This window comes from Crassostrea angulata, chromosome 7, assembly GCF_025612915.1.
Source record: "Crassostrea angulata isolate pt1a10 chromosome 7, ASM2561291v2, whole genome shotgun sequence".
NCBI classification, from domain to species: Eukaryota; Metazoa; Mollusca; class Bivalvia; order Ostreida; family Ostreidae; genus Magallana; species Magallana angulata.
Window position 1 is genome coordinate 43,161,897 of NC_069117.1, and position 19,586 is coordinate 43,181,482.

Consider the following 19,586-nt stretch of genomic DNA (forward strand, 5'->3'; position numbering starts at 1 on the left):
TCTCATAACAAATCATTAATATGTATGAACAGAATATATAGCAAAAATCCAATGAAAATTTACCCGTATTTGTATTATCATTTCTAACATAAACTAAACATCCCGTTAGAGTGAATGTATTGCGCAAGCGCAAGATTGTAAAATCTAAAAAAACCCAGGTTATTTCCGGGATTTTTGCGGAATTTTCGTTGATTATGAATTATCGAAGCTTAACTGCGAAAAAATAAAAACAAATTGGTAATCTTCAAGTACCAATGATATTTAAAATCTATAAAACAAAAGACAGTATTCTTCCGATTTCTCGGTATTAAAGACCAAAAATTCGAGTCTATTATTTTAATATAGTAGTATAGATTTCATAATCTAAACAAGAGGCCACATCGCTCACCTGAGCAACACTGGCTTTATATGGTCGTTCAAAGGATATTTTCAGTTGGTGTTCACGGTTAACTCCCAGTTCCCTTGATTTCAGCCCCCCCCCCCCCCCCATCACTTTATAAAAAGATTTAAATACATGAGAGCATAAAGGTACATTTTCTCCCTCCACTACTTATTAGTTATTGTATTTTATTTTTAAAAATCCTATATGTGAAAGAAGAAAAGTGTACCTCAATGCACCAGAATAAATGCGCTCAATTCCTCAAATTAAAAACATTGAAAAATTTAATTGACCTTCTCCATTATAACCGAATGTCTATTACCAGGCATGAATTCATTTCATGTGACGTTTCATATCCTTACTCACTTGATTGAAGAATAAACTCAACTGAAAAATGTCACAGGTGTTAAAGAGCTATAATTCAAATAAATGTATTGACAGGCATGACGCTCTATTGTACCAAGGCCCATCCATTGTTTTCATCTTTATTAAAGAACAACAAATGTCTACATAAATGATTTTTCGATAGCGATAATGCTTTTATTCTCATAATAATAATGTGTCAGGACTATGGAAACTGTTTAAAAGACGTCTTTTTCATAGACTTGTGTTCGAAAAACTATCAAAAAGATGAATTTAACATTTATTTCAATTAAATATATTTGATATGTTATAATATAAGTTTACAAAAGGGTAATTTCTAACTATATTCAGTTTGAATTTTTTCAAAAAATGATAAGAAAAAATTAATAAATCTTAAAGTTTTGGTGGTATCGAACCAACAGCCTAAAAACCAATGTTCTATAAAATTACCTACTGTCTGGTGCTCTAACCACCGAGCCATTTTATTCACAACAAAGTGTGTTGTTTAAATGCTATATGAGACGTTGGCCACGAATTTACGGACTTGTATTATTTTTCTAAAACGTTCAATTGTTGGGCTACAAAATGACATTTTTAAAGTATAGTGGGTCATCTCTCCACATTTTTGTTGATTAAAATCGGTTTAATTTCCATTAAACCGCAATTAGACTATACCAAAAATATGGAGCTCAGACCCACTCTATGAAAGAAAAGGCATTGAAGTTATAAAAATGACATTATTTGGGGGGTTTGAGACACATACGCCAGTTTGAATCACCCTATTACAAGTATTTAAAATACTTAAGGTTTACAAACCGATGTTACGTTTAATATACATTTTTTTAAAATTATTTTAAAACAATTATTAGATTTCATGATATTTTAATTTTGCAGTATCTAATCATTCCTTATATGGGCATTTTGCACGCCTTATTCATCCGTCTTCTTTGTGTAGATTTTATGCAATTCATCGTTGAAGAAAGTGAACCAGAGGGTAGTTACAGCATATCATCCTTTTGGATAGACATTTCTATTGATCAATCAAAATTTCAGCGTCAATCGTAGAATTATAAGCAAGATACATAACTTGGTATGTCCTATTCAGAATGAACAAAAGCATGGCTTCAGTTCTGTGAGCAAAATTCTGTATCTTGCTTATAATTCGAAACTTGACACAGCTGAATATGGTTAGTAAAGAGAAATTTGTAAACAATTAAAACAAAAGAAACATGCACTAAATCTAAAACAAAGAAAGAGTACAATTTATTTTTCAAAATATATTATACCTATGTATATATTTCTAGCAACAAAAACAATCTCCGTTTAGACTGAAAATGCAGAGCATCATTATAATCAACCATAACGTACAGATCGTACCGAATTACCAAAAGAATGTATAGTATTTATAATATAACATGTTGTTAGTGCATCAGATTTTGCTCATTTAGCGCAGGTAAACAATTAACTGTTCCTTTTACCGAAGTCTATATTTGATTCGATACGTAAAAATTCCAAAATACAGGCGATATGTCCATAAAGCATAAACGAAATTAAAAACAACGTAAAAACACGGTCACGTGTGAAAATGTCAACGCATTGAAAGATTTAACCTCAACTCACTTCACAAAATCGGCACAAATATATTTAGCATGTTTCAAGTATCCCTTCGTACGTAAACTGTTGCACAACAGGCAAATTTATCTTTGTCGGTTTGACCCGTTTGTCATGCGTCAACTTTCAAACCTAAACAAAGAACTTTCGTTTTCGATATGGAATACCGAACCCGAAGTTATAAACCAATTGACCGCTATTATCTCTTTATTTTTATTTTTGTAAATTACTCAAATTTGAAACAGAATTCGTCGAAAATTTTTGCAATTTATATTTTCCTTTCCATAAGGATTATTTATGCAAAATTACGTTCAATTTGACTCAGTAGTTCTTGATAAGAAAATTTATTAAAATGCACCCCCTTTTTCTACAGTTTCGATGTTTTCTCCGCTTTGAATAATGATCGGTCTTTCATTTTTGCAATCTATATTTGCCTTCTCATAAGGATGCTTTGTGCCAAATTTGGTTGAAATTGACCCAGCAGTTTTGGAGAAGTTCAAAATGTAAAAAGTTGACAGACGGAAGACGGAAGGAGGACGGACAAAATGTGATCAGAATAGCTCAGGTGAGCTAAAAACTATATTATTTGGTGAATAAAATGTGCCATGATACCACTGGATTTTTAGGCTGATTTGATACATGTACTCTGTAATTTAAGTGTTTGGCGACTTTGCACACTATTATTTCGACTTTTAACAGCCCTTAGCTGGTATAAAATAATGAATTTACTTTTTTGTTTACTTTCAATTACTGACTTTTAGTTGCATAGCACTTTCATCAAACCCCAGAAAGAACTTGTCTGATTCGGGCAAATCCTCGTGGAAAAGTTTCTGTCGCAGGTTTGAAAAAAAAAATTGAAAGAATATATTACCATAATTTATGGAGGAAAAATCAGTACATCCAATATTACATTAAGTCAGGGTTATAATACAACAGCTTTATTGCGGATTTTATCATCACCACAATGACCAAAATTGAATCATTAAATTTAGAAATCTAACAAAGTTATAATATTATCACTATGAACTGTTTGCCAAGCTGCCAAAGGCAAAATGAGTGAAAAAAAATAGAAGAGTTAGTAACTGATTCATATAAGTATTATGAGGTTTATGTCAGCAATGCATAAAATACTCTATTTTATATTCAGGACATAGCATTCATAAAATTACTGAACATCTACACTCATAACAGAAGTAGACAGCATTTTGCTATAGAATAACAATAAAAGAAGGACGTTTTGAATTTCTCAAATTTTATTTTTAAAGAATTGGTATTTCCAAATTGGGGTATGTGGTGTTTTTTATGGTTCACGATTACTTTGCAAAGATTTTTAGTGCCCTTTATTGAATAAAATGAAATAAAACTGTTATCGAGTCAAAGATTTTACTTCTATTTATTTTGTTTTTCTTCTAAATTTTAAGGCGATTTTAATCAAAATACTTTCTCAGAGTTTGAATATGGCCATTGTTCGGAAAAAGCTTTTGTTATGTTTAAATGTTGGTTAATCTCATTCACTCTTTTTTTAAATTCATGATAGTAAAAACGCCAAATGTCTTTGAGTTTTAGATAATTGAATTTCCTCACCTGCCATCTTTATTTTGCCAAAAGCATTTACAGGCATTATATACTTCAAAGGGAATTAATTGGCTAAGTAATTTACTTAGGGATTAACTCAGGTGTCATGGTCTGAGCTATTATTCATTTATCGTTTTACGCATGTTACATCATTTTTGTTTTATATACTGTTAAAATTCTTTTGTACATTAGTCGGAATCGGACAGCCGTCCCGATATCACATATCTGTATCAAAATAATTGTCAGATCCTTAAAAAATTTTGAAACGTTGATTGGACTTTACTCTGTTACTTTTACCAAATTGAGGGCTACTACCCGAGTGTTGATCTGGTTATAGTACAGCTGAGTGTCGATCGAGCTGTACAGTGGTCCTTATTGGTGTGCTAATTGTATTGTCGGTAACCGTCCCAAACCTTTCTGGACTGGACGTTGCCGGGAAAAATCCTTACGGACATTCCCGGAATAATTAAATTTTGATTCTCAATAATCTAAATTTTTTAAAAGACACTATATTTCAGTCTTTAAAAATCCAAAGAACATGGAAATGTTAAGGAAGCATATAAGCAATTAAGAGTCTTATTCAGACTTTTACAGTAATATACGCATTGCAACAGAAAGTATTGTATTTATTCAGAACAAAATCGGGGGTGTTAATTCTTTTATTTAAATAATCACGTAAAAACTTCTTCAATGCATTACGTATTGACTATAAATAACTGGTGTATTTTATATGTACTTCGAACATCCGTGTGCGTTCAAATTGTTTTTCATGGTGTATTAACAAGTATGTTTTAAAGAGCTAAGCTAAACTCTGAATTTACACTTGTTTTCGGAAAAGCAAGAAAAAACATGCTCAACAAGGGCACCGCTATGCGGAGCATCCCCTCGCGACATGAATTATTGTGTGGGGAATGCATTATTTAGGAATGTGCAGTTATGTGAATGTAATTGAGACAAATTGTACTAACACCCTACAAAAATTTTTTTACCTTTAATAATCTAAATCCAAAAAATATCATGTTGTTGATTTGAACTGCTTACTTTCACTTTTGTTTCACAGTAGTGAAGCGGAAGTAGTTATTGTCAAGTCGTACATAAATTTTCTGTTTAAAATTGTGTTATTTTAACGATATATTAAAAAGTATTCAACTAATTGCCTTGAATATTATTAGAGATTGTCCTTTTACCATGCCAGATAAGTGTACGAAGTTTGATATATATCCGTGCAAGGGTTTTTTTTTTAAATCTTGCTTCCAAGCTGAAGAAAACACACATACATACGCACACACGCACATCAACGATGCTATATCCCCTTCGCAACATGTTGCGCGAGGGGATAATAAGAATTTAACAAAAATTTTAGGTTTACCTTTTGAAGAATCCAAAAGAAAAAGTTTATCGTCAACAATCAAATAGTCGATGTTAAGTCTTCCGAGTTTTTTACAGTCTTGGTCATCCAGCGCATTTAATCTCCTGGTAAAAGCTTCCTTTATTAAAAGAACAAGTATAAAACTCATTGACGGTAAAACACCATTCACTAAGATGTCCCATTTTTCACACTTGAGCATTTCGGCAAGTTCCTCTAAAATATCATCGATTTCTTTACTAGAGTAATTATCTACGTCTCCTTTCACATGAAACTTCACGTCCTTGAATCCAGTGGCTGAAATTGTGGAAAATACAGTAAATGTTATCTACCTTTTTAAAGAATAGAAAAAATATTTTGAAGGGGAAAAAACCATCAAAATTTAAATCGTGCAAGTCAAACTAGCAACAACAACAAACAACATGATTATGAAAAACGTTTAAAAATATAATACATATATTATATCATTGTACATTTATATAATTACTTCCTAATCCTGTCACTGATATAAACAAGAGCCTCAGGACAAAATTAAGTTTTGTTTGATATTGTCCTTAAATTAAATTTATAATAAATGCATACTAGTACCAGGAAGTGTGCTACTGTTGTCAAAATAACACAGCGCTTTCTGATTCAATGCATAGTTAATGCACATTTCATTTAATTCATCACATGCTGTCATTTTCAAAAGAATCTGCAGGAAAATAACATTTCTTCTAGTATAAAGCTTTTCCCTTTGGAGAATGGAAAAGCAATCCACTACAGATTCTGCTTTATCTAAGGCGTTCAAATCCGTCACTTTTTCAGAAGCTAAAAAGTAAAAGCATATCAAATTATAATATATCCGGTATAAAATAAGTTATTACCATTGTTCCTAAGACGAACAATGTGGCCTTTGGGTCTCTAGTTTGAGTAAAGACGTAAATCTAGTATCAAGAATTGAATAGTTTTAGAAATAATTTATGTAAATGACATATCAATATTCACTAAATCCTACAATGCATACTAGTCTAAAATGTGTTAACATCTGAATCGCTTGAATCGTCACCTTCAATTCCAAAGTACGGACTATGATTGTTGACGTTGAATGTTGTTATGTTAAAAAGTAATTATTTGTTTGATATAACATAGACTCTAAATCCTTTAAAAAAAAGTAATTTAAAATTGTAAAGTTAATACAAAGATTTCATAGCGATCAGGTAAATATAAAGTTTATTGTTCTCATTGTGTTGCTAGCATAGTTGCGGTTTTTCCCAGAATGCTACTTGCCTGTCAGGGATAACACATGAACATGTTGTAGTTGGGGGCGAGCCAGTTGTTCGGCAGCCCCACTGTTGGATATATGTTGCAATATTATGAGAACAATTGAAGCCAATTTTCGCCATCATTTAATAAAATTTAAGTCTAATCTTACCGGTATGGTATTTTATGCAATTCAGCACTCTACAGCAGTCTTTTGATAATATTAGAGATAAGCAATTTTATTTTTCATTTTACAGTATAATAATAGTGTTGTGTCATATTTCTTTTAAAGTTTTACAATAAGCAGTCTAATGGTAATAAACAATTATTACAAAATCATTTCTATGTATAAACCAGATTGTTATAACATTGTCCTAAGATATTGGACCCTCCTTTTTTTACACAAACACTGTTTTTTTTGAAGTTGTATGCATGGTATCTGCACACATTTGGAGAATAAAACCATCAGGTTAATAATACAATTTGATACTCATCTATATCAAAATTAACAGAAACAAATGCAAAACGTAAATGTTATATTTATGTTTATATTGCAGCTGACATCCACACGCAGATGATTATGAATGCACTTTGGCTTTTCTATCGGTGACAAATTGTATTAACTTTGTAATCTCATCTGCAAAACAAACTAAAATATAGAGAGGACATAATATTGGTTATAATAAAAAGATGTACAAATAAATTAATCATTTTATTTTTCAGAGCAATGACAATTGCAATAGGGGGTAATGTAATAAATGTAACTTAAAACGTAACAAAAAAAAGCTGTCATCGTAACAGAAAACCGGGTTTTCTTTTGTGGGAACAATATCCGTAATGCAATTTGTCGACCCTGAATTGATAAACAATACCAAAGGCCGATCTCGACCAGAAATAATTAAGGTCAAAATTTCATTTTAGTATTGTATCATAATTTTATAACAAAGAGGCCCATGGGCCACATCGCTCACCTGAGGAACAATAGGTATGATAAAGTCAGCTTAATGGAGTAATAATACAAACAATCTGGACAATGTACAATAATATGTAGATCCTGTATAAATAAAATCCATTTTCCCCCCTGGATATTCTTATGTTCTAACAGGATGATTTTGTAACGTGCAAGGGGGTCACCGCCTGTGATCCCCACGGGCTCGTACCGGAGATAGACTGGGATAGCCTTGATTACTGCCAATATTTACAAGAACAGACTTTAATCACCGCTCCTGCACATATATAGGGACTCAACGTTACGCAGGCAGGGATGACCGCACACCTACGCAACTCAACAGGTACCGACGTTAAGGCAAGCAGGGATTGCCGCACACTGCGCTAGAAAGGCCAGAACACCAGCAGGGATGACCACACACTAGTGCTCCGCCGCAACCACCACCATTACAAGCAGGGATGACCGCACTCTGGTATTAATGCGATACAGGGCAGGGATGACCGCATACATCTGTATTGTAGGTTAAAAAACACGATATTAGATAGAGCAGGGATGTCCACACACTCAATCTATCCCAACCTGTTCAAGTTTAACCCCAAACAGTCGCTCAATGTAACTCAGTAGACACTGTCCCTATATATGTGCCGGCCTAAAATAATTCATAGTATCTAAAAATTGGAAATTAAAAATAAACAAACTAATCCGTCCTAACACAAAAATACTTATGCAGATCAACTTATATACATTGAATATTAATTATTGTATAAAAATAATCTTCACAATAATTGGATAACAGTGGATGCATTAATTAAAATAATCAAGAATCAATAAATCAAGGGCAATAACTCAATACAGTAATACAAAAAGATTCTAATGAAAAAATAGCTGCCTGCTTCAATTTTATAGTCATATCACATGTTGAGTATTGCACTCTCAAAAAGATCCTTTACAATTGTTTATATATGGGATATTAAGATACATCAAACTCTGAACCTTCTTATGACACCAAAGAATTGTCCTGGAGCCAAAGTCTTAACAATAACAATGAATCATCCTGCTGATTAGTTTCTGAGAAGAAGATTCTTAAAGATTTACTATATATATTCCTATGTAAAACTTTAACACCCCCCCCCCCCAATGTGGCCTCACCCTACCCCCAGGGATCATGATTTTCACAACTTTGAATCTACACTACCTGAGGATACTTCCACATAAGTTTCAGCTTTACTGACTGATTAGTTTCTGAGAAGAAGATTTTTAAAGATTTCCTCTATATATTCCTATGTAAAACTTCGACCCCCCATTGTGCCCCACCCTACCCCAGGGATCATGATTTTCACAACTTTGAATCTACACTGCCTGAGGATGCTTCCACACAAGTTTCAGCTGTCCTGACTGATTAGTTTCTGAGAAGAAGATTTTTAAAGAATTACTCTATATATTCCTATGTAAAACTTTAACACCCCCCCTCCCAATGTGGCCTCCCCCTCCCCCCAGGGATCATGATTTTCACAACTTTGAATCTACACTGCCTGAGGATGCCTCCACACAAATTTCAGCTGTCCTGGCTGATTAGTTTCTGAGAAGAAGATTTTTAAAGATTTACTCTATATTTTCCTATGTAAAACTTCGACCCCCCATTGTGGCCCCACCCTACCACCGGGGGTCATGATTTTCACAACTTTGAAATTAAACTACCTGAGGATGCTTCCACACAAGTTTCAGCTGTCCTGGCTGATTAGTTTCTGAGAAGAAGATTTTTAAAGACTTACTCTATATATTCCTATGTACAACTTCGACCCCCCATTGTGGCCCCACCCTACCACCGAGGGTCATGATTTTCACAACTATGAATCTACACTACCTGATGATGCTTTTACACAAGTTTCAGCTGTCCTGGCTGATTAGTTTCTGAGAAGAAGATTTTTAAAGATTTACTCTATATATTCATTTGTTAAAATTCGACCCCCCATTGTGGCCCAACCCTACCCCCGGGGGTCATGATTTTCACATTTTAATATCTACACTACCTTAGGATGCTTCCACACAAGTTTCAGTTTTCTGGTCTTATGGTTCATGAGAAGTAGATTTTTGAAAATTTCTCGAAAATTTTCATAAATTCCTAATTATCTCCCTTTGCAAAAGGGCGTGCCCCTTTATTTTCACAACTTTTAATCCCCTTAGGCTAAGGATGCTTTGTGCCAAGATTGGTTGAAATTGGCCCAGTGGTTATTGAGAAGATGTTGAAAATGTGAATAGTTTACAGACAGACGGACAGACAGACAGACAGACAGACGGACGACAGACAAAATGTGATCAGAATAGCTCACTTGAGCTTTCAGCTCAGGTGAGCTAAAAACTCAAAGTATGATGCTAATCTCTATTGTGCATATCTGTACAATTGAACATTCAATTATAACTTCATATCTGAGTTATCTGGACAAATAATGCACTGTGTACAATATAATGGGAAAAATACTAAGTTCAATAGCTGGCATTTCACAAAAACAAAATACAAGTAATACACACATCTTGCATATATGTACAATGGAACTGCAAAACAAAAATGTTTTATCTTGAAAATTAAAGGAGTTATCCGAACAAATGGGGTACTCTATATCCAACATTTTGTTAAAAAATTAATAAGTTCAACAGCTAGTATTTTTCTCATGTTTTATCAAAAATTAAAATTCAAGTACATGTAAATAGAGTAGCTTGATATTTAAACACCTGATATGTAAAATAAAAAAAAATAATTGAACTTGGAAAGAGTTATCAAGACAAATGGCGTACCCTATCTGTAATATTATGCAATAAAATTACTAAGTTCAACAGCTGTTTTTAACCAGGTTTTTTAACTAAGAAATGGTGAAAATTCATGACGGGCGGGCGGCTGCCAAAAGGGTACCCACATTGTACGGATAACTCCTCCTACAGTTTTCAAAATAGAAAGTTGTTCTTTTGCAGATTAATTGTACATATATCAGAGGTTTGCATATTGCTAGGATTTTGATTTCTAAGAATTAATGAAAAAAATACCAGCATTTGAACTCAGTCATTTTTTGGCAAAATATTGCATATAGGGTACCCACATTACCCGGATAACTTCTACACTTTTCAAGATAGGAAGTTGTTCTTTTGCAGATCATTGTACATATATCAGAGGTTTACATATTGATAGGATTTTGATTTCTAATGAAATAAAATACCAGCTTTTGAACTTAGTCATTTTTTGGCAAAAAATTGCATATGCGTACTCCATTTCACTGGATACGGTAGGTAGTGTTTATTAATTCAGGGTTGATATGGATTACGGATACAGTTTACATATAAGAAAACCCGGTTTTCTGTCACATTGACAGCTTTTGACTTGTTTTCGCATGAATAACTTAAAAATCAAAATTCTTGAATATAAACATATCTGATATTCTCTGGAATCATTAGATATTGTGGTGGCTAAATTTTCATGGAATTTGTAGGTACATCTCATCCACGAATTAACATCCCCCACAAACTTATAAATTAAAGTTATAAAGTCATAGTTACTTTTGTAGGTTCAAGAGAATACACGAAATGACGTCCCCCACGAACCTGTAAAATTTAAGCAATCCACGAAAATTGGCCCCGAGAATTTTCATGATTTCACAGTATGTATAAGTGATCTGAAAACCCAAAAATTTTCTAGCTTGAGAATTGTGGAAGGAGCTATCAAGACAATTCGGATAACCTTTATACGGTAAAAATGACTGAGTTCAACATTACAGATGGTAATTTTGCATTAATCATCAAAAACCAAAATCCAAACAAGCTGCAGATCTCTGATATATGCACCATTGATATGCAAAACAATACATTTTTATCTTAAAAACTGAAGAAGTTATCCAGAAATCTTATCTGCTTTCTTATCTGCAATATTTTGCCAAAAATGACTAACCTAACAGCTGGTATTTATCAAGTACCCCATATGCAATATCATACCCCCAAATGATTAATTCAACCTTAAATATATGTACAATTGGTCTGCAAGACAAATTGGGTACCCCATAGGCTGCCGCCTATCCGCAATTTTAATAACCGGATTTTTCCTACGGAAACCCCAGTTGAAATATTATAATAATAACAACTCCAACTAATTCTCTCTCAAGAGTTAACAGATCTTGTATTAATTGAGCATTTAAATTGTTCACAGGATAAAACTTCGCAAGAATTCACCCAATAAATTTTTTTTAAATTGTTCCATAGTCATTAGTTTTCTCCAGTTCGAGAAACAGAGTGTATACCTTTAGGACTGTTTTTATCTGCATGTCTATCTAAAACTATCTATTTATCTGCCTGTCGGTCTTTATCAAGTTTCATTATTAATGCAGAACTTGTACAAAACAGTACAGGTTCATGTTTAGTGAAAATAACATACATTAATTCGTAATGCTGAGCAAACTAAGGGGAAATCAAATGGTGTTACACTGTATTTCATAAGAGACTGTTTTGAATTTTACAATTTTATTTCATTAAAGGGTGCGACTGCAACGCGTAATGATAAAAACGTTTGTATCATTAGCGGTTGAGAGTGTAAATATTTGTTCGTTTCATTAAGCGTTAGGCCTGCTGTGAGTTTGTGACGCCTTATGATATACAAAATGTAATTCTGTAATTAAGCGGCGATACGTCATTAGCTGTTGGCGATGCCAACAGCTAATGTGATAAATTATAGCATTAGACGTTGCAATTGCAACGCTTAATGATTATTATAACATAAGTGGCATTGTATCATTAATGGTTGTTACAATACATTTTTGCATCTAAGAGACAGCTCAGGTATGTTTATAAAATCTATATCTTAATTTAACATTTGTCTTTAGTAAAGATCAAAGTCTGCATTTAAAGGAAATATCTTTCTCTGTACGTGTTATAGGTTATGTATTGTCGTTCTCAGGAATAGTTTCAGTATGATTTTCTGTTTCAAGGTTCGTTTATCAGCTGTTTATAGTTTTCCGCAATATCTATATATCGGGATATATTGCATATCTAATAATTTATTGGTTATGGAAGCTTCGATCATTTTCTGTATGTTTTCTTACTGTTATTCATTTCTCTAAATAGCTTTTCTTCTAATAGGCATCAACAGGGTTTCATTCTTTTAGCCCAAAATGTGACAATGATTGGTTATTACCAATCAATGCCAATTAAAACCAAATGATTATAGTTACAACAAAAACATGGCCAATGAGCCATAAAGCTTTGACGTTAATATATAAATAGTGCCTGTTTGGGAGGGTAAGAGTTAAAATTGACACCCCGAGAAAACCATTGTCAACCGACGCGAATTTCAACTGTTATCCTCCCAAACAGGCACTATTTATTTTGTTATACTGAATGTCTTAATTTTAAAGAAAACATCACTGCTTTTAGATAGGAATAACATGAATTCTAAGGCCGTAAGACCGTACGAGCATGATTTTCGCGCATGTAACAATTCGTAATGTTACCCGTTGCTAAGTGCGTTGCTAACGCTGAGGGTAATAGAACAGATTATGAACTGCGTTTCAACCAATCAGATTTCAGTATTTAACATGAAAGTATAACAAAAAAATATATTGTTTGAGGTGTGAAACATGTACTTAAAGTTTTGAGTAAATTTGACTGGTTGACAGGATGCTATGTTATATCCTTTGTATCTAAAACATGTTATATAATTTGCATCTTAAAACATACATGTATATCAAAAAATATAACATTTCCCATTCGTCTTTCTCTCCTCCCTCTCTTTCTCTTTTTTGACATTTTCATAGAGGAGGGTTGCAACCCCGTAACCTCCCCTGGATCCGCCTCCTTTTCATGGTCTTAACGGTGATATGAGGTTTAAAAATCACTCACAGTAATCTCTTATTCAAAAGAACAATAAATAATAACATTTGAAGCTCAGATAGATTAAGTAAATTTTAACCAAAATGGCCCAATTAATGAACAATGTGCTGAACAGTGTACATTTATTGAGGGAAGGAACATTGGCTGTATCGTTTATATTGGTTTAAGAAGATCAAAAACTATTAATGACGAAGAAAAACTTACCTCTTAATAAATATATCAGATGATGTTGTTTTGTACCTGGAAATTTGGTTACCAAATCATTGCTGAATGTCAAAAATGCATATTTTTTGTGAAGAGAAATTCCTGCATCGAATAAAAAGATGTAAACATTTACCATGATAAAATAAATATAGTAATAAATTATTAGTATAATAACGATGATAGTATTAAAATAGGACAATGACAACATTACGGATTTTTGACGTACAGCTTCGCATTAACAATTTTTCGTTATGAAACAAACATTTATACCTAGAAAAAGGGCATACTTAACCGTCTTAGGTTTAAACGCTAAACCATCGTGTGGCATAGTCTCATATCCCGAATAAAAAAAAACCTTTTAGTAGCTAAATAATTTAATTTTCCCCTCAGGTTTTAGTGGCTGGTAATTTTATGATGATATTAAAGGGGTTTTTATTTGTTTGAAAACATCGCTTCTGCATAGATGTTCTACTCTGCGGATTTATTCTGTTAAGCTACGGATTGTCATATGGTCCAATACCATATGATTAGCCTGTCTTTTGACCAACTCTAGATTGCCAATAATGTTCATGATACAGTAGTCTTAGAAGGTGCCTCGACAATTTATGGTTGGGTTCTTGGGGACTTGTAAGAAAGATTCTTTGCTGGACATTGGTGAAATAATCAAAAGAGCAGGTTCCATACAATGTCTTATTGGAAGAATTGTGTTAACTCATGAAAATCGGGTTATTAAAAAGCAGTGCAAGTTATCTAATTGACATTTTAATGTTTATTCTAAAACTTTATTCTTGTAGCTACACATAAATTTCCACAACTTTGGCAGATTCTTTCTTGCTCATCCTAATAACCCATTTAGTGTGACTGTCAGATGGCCAGGGACATAAACCATACAATTTTGGAGGAGTTCTCGTTATCATGACAATCCACTTAGTTTGATTGCTAGATCTCCTGTTGCAGAGAAGAATCTTAAAGAATTAAAGCATATCAATGCATATTCACTATATGACCATATTATTATATTAGATCAATAAATGTAGGGAACACGATTTTTGAAAGAAATAATGCATACTCGTTATAATTACTACTAAAGCCTTATCATAACACAACAAATCCCTGACATGGGGCCATAAATTTTACAGTTCTGGAAGAGACCTGCTTGCTCATCATAACAATGTGCTTAGTTTGTCTGCTGAATCCATTTGTAGAGAGGAAAATTTTTAAAGATTGCACAAAGTTTAACCTTATGGTCTCTTCAAGGGCGTGAGTTTCACAATTGATTTGTTTCCTACTTCCCATAGCGTTACACACAAAATTTGGTTGACAAAAGAAAAAAAGATCGTAATAGATCACCAGAGTCTTTCAGGTGTCCTTAAGATAACAAAAATGAAACCAAATTAAATTGCTGAAGATTGGAGATCGTCAATATATTGTCATACTTTTCTTTTCATATAATCAAGAGTTGATTACGTTCATGCATCTTACCGGATATTTCTTCCACAGTTTTTCCAATGAAGTTCGTAACTTCTATTTGGAAACATTTTTTCTCGAGTTGACCTCTCTGTCTCACAACTAGCACTGGATGAGGGAAAGAGACCGTTGACCCTTTGTATTCTTCAGTATATATATCTATCGGTGTGCAGCTGTTGTCATCTTTACTTTTTGCGATCCATTGTACATGATAAGGAACAGGTAATGATTTGATTGTCACAGAAATCCTCTGACCCCCATTATTTCCATCTTCAATGTTTTCCACAAATACACAAGGGGTACCTTGTAAGAACAAAACATTTCTTAATTAAAATGTTTAATGTGTAAGAACTAAATGTCAAAAAAGAATATTTTAGTTTTATTGAATATAACATAAAACAGCTGTTAAGGTGGTATGGGAAACCTCCATGTTGTGACGAACTTCACAAAAAAATAAGCTATAAAATCAAGTATTATTTTATTCAACTGTTAAACCTAAATATTGTTACATAATAGCCAAGCGTAATATGTTTGAGCGTTAGATACGAATCTGTTAGTCATGAGTTCTAATCCCGCTCGGCCTTTTATAATTTTCCCTATATGATTTTGTTTAAAATGTTTTTTGTCAAATATTGAAAATTTAAAAAATTCTAGAACAGTGAAAGTATTCTGATGATAATGTCCGTTTATCCACATCAATATCGACAGGTGTCCAATACCATCTTAAGTATATTATATGCAACATTAACCCTGCAAGGAAGTAAATAATTTTTCTTTCAACTGATTCATTTGTTTTCCTAATTGTTTCTTTGTTTATTTCAAACACAAAAACCTATAGGCATCGTTCAAGGTAATGTTATACTAATAGTTCGTAATTATGTTAATGCTAACTTATTAGAGAAAAATTAAACTTATCTAATAACTAGAGTTTCGCAGGATACAGTTTTAATATTTAAAAATGCCTTATTTGGTCCACACTTTTTCCAAAGTTTTCGACATATAAAGCCCCCATCACCAATTCCACCCAAAAAGGGTGAAATGCATTGAAACAACTTTGGTACAACTCCATTGGATCTCCGTTATGGTGCAGGTGCGATAGTTATTCAACCCCGCAACGATTTCGGTTTAAACCGTATATGAATGACAATTAAATTTGTGTTTCTTACCTAAACTAGTTGTGTTTGGCTTAAATTGATTTTAAAATATCAAGTATGGTCCAAATATGTTCACTGACCTTGATCGGTTTTATATTGGGACAGCCAATGAAAATTCAGGAGCGAATCCTTAAGTGAATGTAGGAATTCCCAAATTTAAACATAAAGAAAGCGGGAAATATGAATTTCTCATCATATATTTTATTCAATGATGTTACGGTGATAAAATGTGGTAAGACCATTAATAAAAGCCCCTTTCACAATTGGCGCACGACCACTTTACACCACTTTGCGATCGAAATTTTTGAGCTTCGCACGAGCTCTCGCATACGTTGCACGAGCCCTCGCTTACGTTGCACGAGCTCTCGCATTCGTTGCATATGTTTTTCTGGTCGCATCAAGTCTCCTCTGAATAGTGGACATGCACACTATTCAGACGCGACCCAACGCGATCCAAATTATCGCAGTGCAACGCACGAACATTAGTACGAACGTTTTACAACGTTTTGTGTACATGTATTCCCAAGAGTGATACACGATTTATAAAGATTGTAATATAAATCGCTGGTGTTTATGCGTCTGTTTTGCGACCGTGAGACTGTTGCTCAACGTATCCCATGTAATCTTGCAACGTTTTACTATCATTGCACGACTTATCAGCCTCAATATGCCATGCTTTACTATTAGTATATATACCCTGTATAAGTATCTCTGATTCAGAACAAATTTAACAATATTCATTTATTGCATGATGGTGAGGGAAATACATGTATGAAGATTTATTCCCTCAAGAAAAATCATATTTCCCGAGGGCTTCGCCCGAGAGAAATTTGTTTTTTTCTGGGGAATAAATCCTCATATTCCCTGAACATTAATGCAATAAACGTTTTATAATACCAAGCAACATATGATTACACAAAATACGTTGATTTCTAATAAATTTTTACTTTTCAACAGTTGCAACTTTAACGTCGTGATTGTTTGATTTCCCATGCAATCTTACTTTTACATCATAAATCATAGATAGTTAAGTTGGTTCTGAGATATAAAGAGAATCATAATGATTAAATATTTTTTATTTAATCATATTTGTCTACATCGTATGCTCGTATCTGCTTTTTCATTCCTATGATATCTCCCTGTCACGTGACTTTCTAGACCAATCAGATGTAATAGAATAATCATATTGAGGTATAATAATAAATGCTGCTGCATATCTGTACCTTCTTGGGCCTCATCTTTTCTCGCTTTCAACTATGTCTACTGAATATGGGCGGTGTACATGCCCCCGCTGACTCGCACGATCATTCGTACCATGGAAGGCATAATCGCACGTCCAATCACATTGGCGCACGTTCAATCGTCCGATCACCTAGTCTCTCGGGCGTTCCTATCGTATTATCTTTCAACAGTTGCTTTCATTGTACAACAGTCGCATATAGACGCAAGATATATCGCAAGATTCGATGCGTTTACATCGCACAACGCTCGCTTAGATCGTGCGAAATTCGTACGAATACTTTTTTTCATATGCGATTATTTCGGCAACAATTGGCGATTCATATCTATTTTTTTCGGTCGCACGAATATTTGGTCGCTTCTGCTCGTGCGCCAATTGGGAAAGGGGCTTAAGGTCTTACGTTTCCAACGGAAAACTTTATTGTTTTCGTACTGTTTCTTATTAAGGGCTTCCGTTTCCAGCTGAAGACCTAATTGTTTTTGTACTGTTTCTTATAAAATTTTTGTTGTCGTCATTTTCAGTCCCGTTTTACGGCCGATGGTGTATTTTTTTTTTACGTCAACCTATTCCATGCAGAGCTGATATCAAAAACTATCAGAGATATGACTATGATATTTTCAAGATCCATACAGGCAACGCGGATCCCGTGTTTCCCGCGCCCCGTCACGGTATAAACACATCGAGGTGATCGGCCAGGTGAGACAGGTATACCGCGTTCCCATCACGGTAAACTCATCATCTACCTGTCCCCGCCACGGTAAAATTATGGATGGAAAAGTATCGTATACAAGCGGGAGTTATCTCCCCGAATGACAAATAAATTGCATGTTTCTTTATAGTTAATGACGATATTTAACCAGATTTTGACAGAGATTATAATCGAAATACTTGGAGACTTTTTTACTATTTTTTTTTTATTTCATAGCTATTAAATAAATTAGAAAAGTATTTAATTTAATACTTGTGCAGCAATTACAAATAAAATATTTTCGAATCCATTATCATATTTAAAAAGGTCGTTAAATTAAAAATTATCATGAAATGATTTTAATTGCCAATAAAATTATAAATGTGTACGCAGTTTGATTGTGTTTTCTTAAAAATTAATTGGTCCGCCTACATTTGTATTGTTTGTTGTTGAAGTTCATGCGTGTCAACTAATGATGAGCAAGTGATTAAAAATTAGGGCTTCCTATAAAATTACCAACCCGGTATTTTTAGCACGTTCCGTTCATTTCTTACAAGGTCTTCTACGTGTAAAGAACATTTTTTGTGAATTCACGTTTTAGTGAATTTGTGTTGCGTTACTTTAGGTATTTGTATGGCTCGTCGTTTGTCATTGCGCGAGGATTCTCACTTTCTAGTGCGTTACGTTTGCGACGACAATCTTTAAGTGCGAAGCCGTGTGTTCTTCTTGCATGCTGGATGTGAGAAGGACGTGAGGGCCAAGCTGGAGATGGAGGATACGGTAACGCGGGCCAATACGGGATCCGCGTTGCCTGTACTGTAGGTAGACAATAGTTTTAAAGTGTGCCCTTTTAATTTGTCGCCAGTGACGCCATTTCTTGGAGCACGTCAAGGCACGATAATTGGGTACGAATTTTGAATCAAAATTTTCATACCTTTTGATATATATCTTTTTATCAGTTGATATTTTGTTAAAACGTTTGGGCCAAGACACTTGTAAAGTCAATTACAAATAACTTAAATATATCAAGTTGTTGATTGTAACGACATCAGTTTGAAAAACTCATTTCCACACCCATTTATTACGTAATTAGGGATTTTTGGGGGCCAAAATCCTTAAACTTCGACTTAATATATCTAGAGGAGGAGACATTATTTGTTAAAAACTGTAGAAGAGAAAAAGTCTGCTTTGATGATTGTAATCAATTCCACTAATCAAAACACTAATGTTAGTCCCCATTAAGCATCTACAGGGCGGGTCTCAAAATTATTTAATCATTTGAATCTAAAAATGAACAACAATATACGATGAGTGTAAGAACAAAAAATGTTAGTATTTGTGAGAGCTCTTTTAATTAAGGGCCAGTAGACTCGTTAAGTCAGTTACAAATAACTTGAAAAAGATAAAGATTTTGTAATGTATTATGTAAGTTGTTGATAGTAATAATATTTGTTCGAAAAACTCATTTTCACACCCATTTATT

General features: G+C 33.6%; 1 protein-coding gene across 1 annotated transcript in view; it reads right to left on the reverse strand.

The window, feature by feature from the left end:
* LOC128191350 (uncharacterized) overlaps positions 1 to 19,586 on the reverse strand; it is a 60,783-nt gene that overhangs the window by 20,615 nt on the left and 20,582 nt on the right. The window contains exons 6-9 of the mRNA XM_052863420.1: positions 15,037 to 15,324; positions 13,555 to 13,656; positions 5,883 to 6,104; positions 5,298 to 5,591 (exon numbers count right to left, since the gene is read on the reverse strand). Coding sequence (XP_052719380.1) covers positions 5,298 to 5,591; positions 5,883 to 6,104; positions 13,555 to 13,656; positions 15,037 to 15,324 — 906 coding nt within the window. The remainder of the gene's footprint in view (positions 1 to 5,297; positions 5,592 to 5,882; positions 6,105 to 13,554; positions 13,657 to 15,036; positions 15,325 to 19,586) is intronic.